Here is a 12,004-nt window from a genome sequence, read left to right as displayed (position 1 = left end):
TTGTGCATGGAGCCGATATGATTGAAGTAGGGGGCTGAGACCAGATGCAGTGGCTCACACCTGTAATCCCAGCACTTTGGGAGGCCAAGGTGAGTGGTTCACTTGCGGTCAGGAGTTCAAGACCAGCCTGGCCAATATGGTGAAACCACGTCTCTGCTAAAAATACAAAAATTAGCCAGGCATGGTTGTGTGTGCCTGTAATCCCAGCTACTCAGATGGCTGAGGCATGAGAATCACTTGAACCTGGGAGGCAAAGGTTGCAGTGAGCAAGATGGAACACTGCACTTCAGCCTGGGGTAGGGGGAGGTGACACAGTGAAACTGTATCTCTAAAAAAAAAGAAGAAAGAAAGAAATAGGGCGTTGAGTACCTTACAGTACACTTTTCTGCCTTACCATAGAGCTGTAGTGATAATGAATAAACTAATATAGGAAATCACTTGAAGTTATCCATATTGGCAGGGTGACATGCCCAGAACTCCTGATTGTACTTGCAATAAAGAGACTAGAAAGAACAAAGTAGAAAGCTGGCTTGTTGTGAGGGCAAGACTAAGATGTAGTGTTTCAACTTCTTACTTTACAGCAATATGTCTCACCCCAGACACACTTTCTTGCCCAGATAAATAATAACATATTCAAGCAACAGAACAACATTAATATTATACAGCTAAGAAGATGGTGTCTCTGAGAGTAAAGCTAAACTACTTAAGACAAAGAATGTTGAAAAGATAGACAAGTACCATCTTTACTGGCCATAGTACTACTCTTTTTTTGGTTTCAAGGAGTATTCTTAAAAGGTTGATCTCAATAAATGCAGTATCATTTTCCATTTATTGAGACTCTGACTCATTCACTTTTATGGTGACTTTGATATTACATTTTAGTGTTTAGCCTTTTGTTTTTCTTTTAAAAGGGATTTATTTTTGGTCAATGCTTTCTAAGTATTTTTTCTTTCTCTCACCTTTTCTCCTCTTCTTCCTTTCTACTTGCAGCTCCTCAGAGAAATTTTGAAATTGCCTTCAAGATGTTTGATTTGAATGGAGATGGAGAAGTAGATATGGAGGAGTTTGAACAGGCAAGTTGTCCTGGAGAGTTCCTTTAAATACATTAATATTTAAAATACATTTTCATGTGCCTTGGAGTTACCCTAACCTTGGTCAGTGTACTCAGTGGCTATTTCAATATTGGAAGTACCTAAAATGTCATTTCTCAAAATTATTCTTTGAACAGGTTGGTTTTGTTTGTTCGTTTTCACTCTGAATGTAATGGATTATTTGAACGTACCATTAAGGTCACGGTTGTTCCAATTCCCCAACATAAATTAGGTTATCATGCCTCTAGTTGGGAAGCTAAATTACGGCAATTCAACATTTACCAAAAAGCTGCTGTGTGCTAGGCAGTTCCAGAATACAAGGACTACGTATTTTCTTAAAGGATTTCTATAAGAGAAGGAAAAATGGTACCATACCTTTGACTATAGTAGGTGACAATTTCTTCTAAATCCTAGGAATAGATTATGTTTCCATAGAACTTCTGCCTTTGGGAAACTATGGTATTTCTCCAAATACAGTTATTATGATTGCCAGAAGTGGTTTCAAAACAAAAACTATATGTATAGGAAAAAGCATTTTTTATATTCTCAAAATGAAGAAAAGGGCAAATATTCCAGGAAGTGGGAGAAAATATCAGGTATATTATATAAAATAAGAAGCTGGGCTGGGCACGATGACTCATGCTTATAATCTCAGCACTTTGGGAGGCAGAGGTTATAGGGGGACTGCTTGAGGCCATGGGTTCAAGACCAGCCTGGACAACATAGTGAGACCCTGTCTCTACAAGGAAAAGAAATTAGCTGGGATTGGTGGTATGTCCCTGTAGTCCTAGCTACTCCAGAGGCTGTAGTGGGAGGATCACCTGAGCCCAGGAATTTGAAGTTGTAGTGAGCTATTATGCCATTGCACCCCAGCCCTATATCTTTTTTTTTTTTTTTTTAATTGAGACAAGGAGACAAAGTCTCGCTCTGTCACCCAGGCTGGAGTGCAGTGTTGCAATCTTGGCTCACTGCAACCTCTGCCTCCTGGGTTCAAGCTATTCTCCTGCCTCAGCCCACCAAGTAGCTGGGTTTATAGGTACCCGCCACCACTCCCAGCTAATTTTTGTATTTTTATTGGAGATGGGGTTTCACCATGTTAGCCAGGCTGGTCTTGAACTCCTGACCTCAAGTGATCTGCCTGCCTCAGCCTCCTGAGTAGCTGGGATTACAGGCACCCGCCACCACACCCAACTAATTTTTGTGTTTTTAGTAGAGACAGGGTTTCACCATGTTGGCCAGGCTGGTCTTGAACTCCTGACTTCAAGTGATCTGCCTGCCTCAGCCTCCCAAAGTTCTGGGATTACAGGCATGAGCCACTGCACCTGGCTGTGAGAGAGTTTTTGAGTCTCAAAAACAAATGTTCATCCTTTTCTCAACAGAGATTTTCTAAGAGGATACTAGTTATAAAGATGTCAGGCTGTCTGTGTTAAAATCCTAATTCTGCTACTTGCTAGTCACTTGGCCTTGAGCAAGTTGTTTAATTCCTTGTGCTTCAATCTCCTTTATAAAATGAGGATAATAGGACCTATAAGATTATCATAGGCTGGGCATGATGGCTCACGCCTGTAATCCCAGGACTTTGGGAGGCCAAGGTGGGAGGATCACTTGAGGTCAGAAGTTCAAGACCAGCCTGGCCAACATGGTGAAACCCTGTCTCTATTAAAATACAAAAAATTAGCTGGTCACAGTGACTCATACCTATAATCCCAGCACTTTGGGAGTCCAAGGTGGGTGGATCACCTGAGGTCAGGAGTTCAAGACCAGCCTGGCCAACCTGATGAAACCTGTCTTTACTAAAAATACAAAAAATTAGCTGGGTATGGTGGCGTACACCTGTAATCTCAGCTACTCAGGATGCTGAGGCAGGAGAATTGCTTGAACCTGGGAGGCAGAGGTTGCAGTGAGCTGAGATTGTGCCACTGTACTCCAGCCTGAGCAATAAGAGCAAAACTCCCTCTAAAAAAAAAAAAAATAGCCAGGCATGATGGTGTGCACCTGTAGTCACAGCTACTCAGGAGGCTGAGGCATGAGCATTGCTTGAACCCAGGAGGCAGAGGTTGCAATGACCTGAGATTGTACCACTGCACTCCAGCCTGGGTGACCAAGAGAGACTCCGTCTCAAAAACAAAAACAAAAACAAAACAAAACAAAAAATTGTTGTAAGCATTAAAAGAGATAATTATAATATAGAGTAGGAAAATAGTAAACAATAGTTATGATTCTTTTCTATTATGTTTTTTCATTTCCTAATATTTTTCTGGCTGCGGGTTTGATTCTGTATTAGGTTCAGAGCATCATTCGCTCCCAAACCAGTATGGGTATGCGCCACAGAGATCGTCCAACCACTGGCAACACCCTTAAATCTGGCTTGTGTTCAGCCCTCACAACCTACTTTTTTGGAGCTGATCTGAAGGGAAAGCTGACAATCAAGAACTTCCTGGAATTTCAACGTAAACTTCAGCATGATGTTCTGAAGCTCGAGGTAGGTCTTTCTTGGACTTAGCAGATCCATCACATGTGGAGCTGGTGGGCAGGAGGGCCTGTACTATAGGCATTTTTTTTTTTAAGATGGAGTTTTGCTCTTGTTGACCAGGCTGGAGTGCAGTGGCATGATATCGGCTCACTGCAACCTCCGCCTCCTGGATTCAAGCAGTTCTCTGCCTCAGCCTCCCGAGTAGCTGGGATTATAGGCACCCACCACCATGCCCAGATAATTTTTGTATTTTTTTAGTAGAGACAGGGTTTTGCCATGTTGACCAGGCTGGTCTCGAACTCCTGACCTCAGGTGATCCACCTGCCTTGGCCTCCCAAAGTGCTGGGATTACAGGCATGAACTACTGTACCTGGCCCTATAGGCATTCTTTCCATTTACCTCCAGCTGTGAGAACTGATTGGTTTGGAGCTTATCAGTGATTTATAAACTGACAGCAGATAGGAAACAACATGTTCTATGAAAATGTCATGAAGTAAGGTGTTTCTGGAATTGAAAACCAAAAACCTCTAAATTGAAAATCTTAGCTGTGTTTGTATGCCCAGTTTGTGGAGAAAGAAACTCAAGGGGTCATAGCAGTTCTCCATCTGAGCTATTCCTGCTTTTATGTTTATTGTGTGGAAGACAGCAGCAGATGGAGATGAAGAAGGATGGATAGTTGCAAAGGTAGTAAGAGCTGGAAACACAAAATGTCAGAATAAAAATATATGTGCTTATCCATCCTTCACAGTGGCGCACACCTGTAGTCCCAGCTACCTGGGAGGCCAAGGTGGGAGAATTGCTTCAGCCCAGGAGTTTGAGAGCAGCCTGGGCAACACAGTGAGATCCTGTCTCTTTAATTGTTTAAGGCAACTTTGCTCTGAGTAGCAAAGGTATCTTACTGTGTTTGGGGATTTACAAGTTTACTTTTTCACTTAAAGTTTAGACTGTCATGCTATTCTAGCTATTTATTCTATTCCATTCAAAACATTCATCAAATGCCTTCCATATGTACTTTTGTCTGGAGACAAAAAAAACCTAGTCTTGTAACTTCTTGACATTTTTAAAAATTCCCTTACACTGGTGTTTCCCAACCTTTTTTTCGTTTTCTTTTCTTTCTTTTTTTTTTTTTGAAACAGAGACTCACTCTTGTCACCCAGGGTGGAGTGCAGTGGCTTGATCTTGGCTGGCTACAACCTCTACCTCCCAGGTTCAAGCAATTCTCCTGCCTCAGTCTCCTGAATAGCTGGAATTATAGGCATGTGCCACCACACCCAGCTAATTTTGTGTTTTTAGTAGAGGTGGTGTTTCCATGTTGGCCAGGCTGGTCTCAAATTCCTGACCTCAGATGACTCACCCTCCTCAGCCTCCCATAGTGCTAGGATTACAGGTGTGAGCCACCACACCCGGCCTCCCTTTTTCTTTTAACACATGCCCTACCTTAATATTATTTGGAATTTCAGAACATTAAATACTGTAACTAAAATAGGTGAAAATATTGGAGAAAGGTACTATGTTGTTTTTAAACTATATATGTTACTTCTGTATCTGCTTTCCCATGTTTCCCCAAGATTCTCACATGTGATTTCACCTTATTCCACCCACTTGTCTCAATTGTGTTATTTTGTTCAACATCATTTTGTTATAACATTGATAAGCAGGAGCAAATCGATTTCCCTCTAGAGCCACTGTCTGTGTGGAGTTTTCACATTCTTCCTGTCTGTTTGAGTTTTCCTGAGTACTCCAGTTTCCTCTCATATCCCAAAGATGTACATATTTGGTGCATTGGCATGTCTAAATGGTCCCAGGCTGAGTGGATGTGTGTGTGCCCTGAGATAGAACGGCATCTTGTCCAGGATGTCCTGCTTTGCACCCAGAGCAGCCACGATAGTCTCTGACCATCTTCCATCCTGAACTGGAATAAGCATGTTAGAAAATGAATTAATGCAAATTATTGTGAAATCAAAACTCATAAAGTAGACGATAACGCAATTCAAAAGCTCTCAGTGAGCTTGCTGCATTCATTATTGTTTATGTTTGAACTTCATGGTAGGAGGAGGTACTTATTACAGTTTTCACTTTGCAAACATTTATTTATTGATTTAATTCACCACCACTATAACCACTGACATCTAATAATTCACTAAAAATTGGGTAAATGATTATCTTACTTGTTTATATCAGTCTTTCTTAGATGTATATATAGCTCACATTTATTTCGGTATTTACTATTAGAAGTGTTTTGGGTCTTTATTTAGAAGTTTAGTGATATTTTTGCTTTTGTTTTGAGATGGAGTCTTGCTCTGTCCCCTGAGCTGTAGTGCAGTGGCACGATCTCCACTCACTGCAGCATCCACCTCCCGGGTTCAATTGATTCACCTGCCTCAGCCTCCCGAGTAGCTGGGACGACAGGTGTGCCCTACCACACCCAGCTAATTTTTATATTTTTAGTACAGTTGGAGTTTTACCATGTTGGCCAGGCTGGTTTTGAACTCCCAACCTCAGGTGATCTGCCTACCTATGCTCCCAAAGTCCTGGAATTACAGGTGTGAGCCACCACTCCCAGCTATGGTGATGTTTTGTAACTAAAAATATGCCATAGGAAATTAACTCTAATCTTTATCAACTAGCCTATGGTAAAATTGGATTTTTTTAATGCATTATTTCACTTAAAGCCTCAGTTTCCAAGAACCTAGTGAAGATTTACTATATGGTAAAATGTCAGTAAATGTTTACTATGTTGAAAAGCTTTACAGCTTCCCTATTCCTTTTTTTTTTCTTAACTAAATATTGTATAGGATTTTCTTTTATTCAGTACCTTTGCATGAACCAAACACAGCTTCCCTATTCTAACTTTCTTCACACACCTGTATAGATAGCTTTCTCTGTCTAGTGAAAAGCACAAGACTAAGTATCAGGAGCCAGGGCACAGTGGCTCATGCCTATAATCTCAGCACTTTCGGAAGCCGAGGCGGGCAGATTGCCTGAGGTTAGGAGGTCTAGACCAGTCTGGGCAACATGGTGAAACCCATCTCTTCTAAAAATACAAAAAGCTTAGCTGGGCATGGTGGTGTGCACCTGTAATCCCAGCTACTTGGGAGGGAGGCTGAGGCAGGGGAATTGCTTGAACCAGGGAGGTGAAGGTTGCAGTGAGCCGAGATCACGCCACTGCACTCCAGCCTAGGCAACAGAGGGAGACTCCATCTCAAAAAAAAAAAAGGTAAGTATCAGGAAAGGTTGTTAAGTACTTAGACTTCAAAGGTTTTTTTTTCTTCATCGCACGCAGAGGAATATGACACATCAGCCTAGAAAATCACTTGAAAAGATTTCAACAATAATAGAAGCAAAAGAGATTATCTGGTCAGCTCTCTGTAAACCAGAAAATTAGTCATAAATTAATCATAATACCTCAGTTTCTAAATATTCTAGTTAATGAAGTTTTCCCTTTGTCTAGTTGTACATAGAGGGCTCTATCTTCAGAATATCCATAGTATTCTGTTTTTTGCCAGTTTCCTTGCCACAGTAAACTATGGCAGATGATGGAGTTCAAAATATAACTTCACAGAATGGAGAAAATGTAAGTTCAATAGCATTTAAGTATTATGCTTCCAGATCTTTATTTGAAAATGGTAATATTACTGTTTTTACGCTATGGAAAAGATACTTCTCAGGCAGTAAATTTTATTTTGTTCACTGATTTATATTGGGTATTTTATATATATAAAAGATATTAGATATGTTACAATAAATACGTATACACACACACACACAGAGGCATAGTGCTTACCTTTGTGAAGTTTGCCTTCTTATAGGAATATTCCAATATACTCCTCAGAGTATAGAAGAAAGAAGTAGACCTCATCTAACAATTTTTGTGTAAGAGTTAGTATATTCTAGGGTTCAAGTCCTATGCCTTGCTTCCTTAGTATGCATACATACCTAGACCGGTCTTCTTTGGGAGCATTGTAACATAATCTGGGAATGTAAGTGATTTAGCTTGTTAATTATATAATTACAATTAAACAGAGTGTAGATCCATAAAATGTAATTAAAGAAGCGCACACTAGGATAATACTCTTAGCAAAAACAAAAACAAACAAAAAAATAAAAAAACAATAAAAACACACAAACTTTTAGCAAAAACAATACAGGGTCAACCAGAGGGCCAAGCAGGTGCCAGCCTGACCACAGTGTAACCCAACACTTGTTCCTAGAAACTCAAGTGAAAGCCTAGAGAAACAGAGCGTAGGACTTTTGTCTTGCATACTGACAAAAGTTGAAAGCCCACTAACATATTGTTTAGAATGCCCATGAGGGAAAATATTATAAAGCAGATTAGAGGTTTCATGCACGTGTTCCTGCATGTGGCCTATACCCAAATGTGGAAGAAAAGAGATGTAAAAGTCAGTCATAGCTAAGATATTTATTCTAGAAGGCTCTCTTGTGTTTGACATTGCTGTAGGATTATTTGTTTGCCAGTCAGCAGTTCCTCATGTGAGGAGACTAATAGCCTCTTGTGAAAGAATGCAGCCTAACCTGTAGTAAGTGTTCTGTAAGTGGCTAGTAATATTGAATCCATTCTTTCCATTTAATGGCATAAGTCCAGTGCTGTGGTTTGATTATACACCCCCCAACCAAAGTTCATGTATTGGAAATTTAATTGCTGTCATTTCACTGTCAAGAGGCAGGAACTTTAAAAGGTGATTAGGTCATGAGGGCTCTGCCCTCATAAATGCATTAATGTTATTATCATGGAAGTGACTATTACTGGGGTAGTGGGCTTCTGATAAAAGGATAAGTTTGGTCCCCATTTACATGCTGTTTTACATGCTTCCTTGCCCGTCCACCATGAAAGGACACCTGCCAGATACTGGTACCATGCTCTTGGCCTTCCCAGGCTCTCAAACTATAAGCCAAATAAACTTCTGTTCTTTATCAATTATCCAATCTGTGGTATTCTTTTATAGCAGCAGAAAATGGACCAAGACATCCAGTAGAATAAGTGCCTTCTTATTGATAACCTCCTTATGTAAAATGTCATCAATCAGTACTGTGTCTTCCCAGCTACATTTTGTACTTCTTTGAAGAAGCATGACTAGCAGCAAGAATATAGGCTTTATTGCTAATGAGGCCTTGGTTAAAATTTTGGTTCTACCACTTACTGGCTATGTGACATTTGATGGGTTATTTATTCTCTCAGAACCTGGCTCCTCATTTGTAAAACAGGGCAATGGTTAAGTGAGATGATGTTTGTAATGGGCTGAATTGTATCCCCTCAAAATTCCTATGTTGATGTCCCAACCCTCAGTATCTCAGAGTATGACTTTACTTGGAGATAAGGTCTTTAAAGAGGTGAGCATTAAATGAGGGGTAAGAGTGGGCCCTAATCCAACCTGACTGGTGTCCTTATAAAAAGAAGAAATTTGGGTGCAACAAAAAGACCCAAGAGACAGTCATGTGAAGAGGCAGCCAGAGGGCAGTCATCTGTAAGCCAAGGAGAGAAGCCTCAGAGGAAACCACCCTCCTGACCCCTTGAGCTTATACTCATATGGCCTCCAGAACTATGAGAAAGTGAATTATTGTTTTTTAAGTCCCAGTCTGTAATATTTTTCTATGGGAGCCTTACCAAACTAATAAAATATTTCATACCTAATACTACCTGGCATGTATTATGCCTTTAATAAGTGTGTTCACCTTCCCACTTATACCCACTGCCACCTATTATGGCAACAGGCATATAAATAGGTCACCTCACTTGGATGATTGAAATGCCTTACTTTCAGTTTGAAATAGTTTTCTGATAAAAACATCTGGAAAATAGCAGCAATTTTTGTTTTTATGAAACACTTTTAATTTCACTTTTCTAAGTTCAAGTAATTTCTCCCCTCATTGAGTATGAAATATAATCTCATCACAGCCAAGAGGAAAACAGAAATGATTAATAGTGTCTTAATAACTTTTGTATGGGTTTTATAATTTCACCATTCTTTCTCTCCGTCTCTCACTAGTTTCATTTCATTACTTATCTACTTTAATACTTCAGATCAAGGAAATTTATTGTTCCATTTAGTTATTTCTGTCTTTTTCTCATCACAGTAGCTTTGAAAGAGAGGAGAGTGCTATTTATCTGTCAAACTTAATTTCCAGAGGGGTCAGAGAAAAGGGAGAATTTCATGATCATTTATTGAGTACCTACTATGAGCCAGGCACTTTATATACATTAGGTGCCTTCTTTAATTCTCAACAACCCTGTCCGGTTTAGTGATATTTTACCCATGTTCTAGATGTAGAAACTGAAATACAAAGAGGTAAAAGTCACAGAACTATTACATGGTAGAACTAGGATTCCAACTCAGGTCTGCTTCACACTGTCTTTCAGACTTAACTATTTCTGTTCTTTGATTCAGTTATTACTTTTAGTCTGAGATGGCATTTCTGTACCTGATTTATTTGGGACTCTAAGGAAAAATAAAATTTGCTGAATTTTAGAGACAGAAAAAGATCAAATTTCTGGAATATGTACAGTCTGCCTTCTTCAGAACCATCTTTTACCAATTTCTTTGCGACTCAAGTCTTATGACTGTGAAGAAATACACTGTTCTTTTGTGTTTGCAAGAAACTACCTAAACTAGCCATTTAATTATATTTAATCACAAGAATTATTAGCTGCTGGATTTTAAGGCTATTTTAATGCTCTTAATTCTGATTTTTTTTTTTCATTCTATTCTTTTTTCTTTATTTGGGAACTAAAAAAACAGGTTTAAAAGAATGACCTAAGAATATAAGGTTGGTTTTTAAAACTCTCTTTTAAGGTTATTAAAAATTTCTTCTAAGGCTACTAAGAACTATTGAGTTCCTGGAGATGGGTGCCAGGTCTAAATCCACTTAATATATTCATTGATTTCTTAATGACTGTAGCAAGTAGGATGTCAGTCAAAACTGAAAGGTATTAGAAAATTATTTGAAAGATTATGGTTAATTTTAATTTGAGAGGGGGAAAGAGAGAAAGGAGCTGTCATGTCAAATAAAAGCAAAAACTAATTTGTAGAAGAAAGAAGCAGCCAACTCCAGGATATAAGACAAGGACACTGAAAAGGTATTATCTAATAGAATTCCAGTCTGTAGGATGATCTTGCTTATAAGTTGGGATTCATGTGCTTATCAAATAACCAATAAAATTGTTACATTTTGGCCAGGAATGGTGCTTCACACCCGTAATCCCAGCACTTTGACAGGCCAAGACAGGCAGATTACCTGAGATCAGGATTTCAAGACCAGCCTGGTCAACATGGCAAAACCCTGTCTCTACTAAAAATACAAAATTAGCCGGGCGTGGAAGTGCATGCCTGTAATCCCAGCTACTTGGGAGGCTGAGGTAGTAGAATCACTTGAACCCAGGAGGTAGAGGTTGGAGTGAGTTGAGATTATGCCATTGCACTCCAGCCTGGGCAACAAGAACAAAACTTTATCTCAAAAAAAAGAAAGTTACATTTTAAGAAGCATGAATATCAATTATCTAAATGTAAATTAGGTATGATTCAGAAGATAACAGTGACTAATTTATATTTCCAGTCTTCAAGAAAAAAAAATTGAGGTTAACTAGATTTGTTCAATCAGAAAGAAAAAGGGAGATATAAAGAACTATGCTAATTATTCTTATCTGTCAATAAGACTAGAGACAAGGTGGGGTGTGGTGGCTCACATCTGTAATCCCAGGGCTTTGGGAGGCTGAGGCAGGTGGATCATCTGAGTTCAGGAGTTTGAAACCAGCCTGCCATCATGGCAAAACCCCGTCTCTACTGAAAATACAGAAAGTTAGACTGGGCTTGTTGACTCATGCCTGTAATCCCAGCACTTTGGGAAGCTGAGGTGGGTAGATCACCTGAAATCAGAAGTTTGAGACCAGCCTGGCCAACACGGTGAAACCCTGTCTTTACTAAAAATACAAAAATCAGCCGGGTGTGATGGCGCGTGCCTGTAATCCCAGCTACTCAGGAGGCTGAGGCAGGAGAATTGCTTGAGCCCGGGAGTCGGAGATTGCAGTGAGCCAAGATCGCACCACTGCACTTCAGTCTGGACAGCAGAACGAGACTCTGTCTCAAAACAAAACAAAACAGAAAATTAGCTGGGCGTGGTGGTGTACACCTGTAATCTCAGCTATTTGGGAGGCTGAGGCACAAGAATTGCTTGAACCCAGAAGGCAGAAGTTGGACTGGGCTGAGATCGCACCACTGCACTCTAGCCTAGGCGACAGAGGGAGTCTTTGTCTCAAAAAAAAAGAGTAGAGACAAAAAAAAATGAAAATATTAAGTTAAATATTAAGGAGCTTTTTAAAAAATTATAACTACAACTAAGTGATTAAAAGTGCCTAAAGAAATTCTAGAATCACCCACCCTTTAAATCATCAAGCTGACATCTTTTTACCCATCTTTTTAAAGTGCTA

At 39.6% G+C, this 12,004-nt stretch overlaps 1 protein-coding gene across 1 annotated transcript in view; it reads left to right on the top strand.

Moving 5' to 3' along the window:
• MICU1 (mitochondrial calcium uptake 1) overlaps positions 1–12,004 on the top strand; it is a 233,556-nt gene that overhangs the window by 148,245 nt on the left and 73,307 nt on the right. Inside the window, exons 7-8 of the mRNA XM_012460264.2 lie at positions 991–1,073; positions 3,376–3,573. Coding sequence (XP_012315687.2) covers positions 991–1,073; positions 3,376–3,573 — 281 coding nt within the window. The remainder of the gene's footprint in view (positions 1–990; positions 1,074–3,375; positions 3,574–12,004) is intronic.

Source organism: Aotus nancymaae, unplaced genomic scaffold (assembly GCF_030222135.1).
Source record: "Aotus nancymaae isolate 86718 unplaced genomic scaffold, 86718_ANA_hifiasm-v0.15.2.pri h1tg000010l, whole genome shotgun sequence".
NCBI classification, from domain to species: Eukaryota; Metazoa; Chordata; class Mammalia; order Primates; family Aotidae; genus Aotus; species Aotus nancymaae.
Note: the sequence above shows the minus strand (reverse complement) of the source record. Positions and strands in the feature narration are given on the sequence as shown.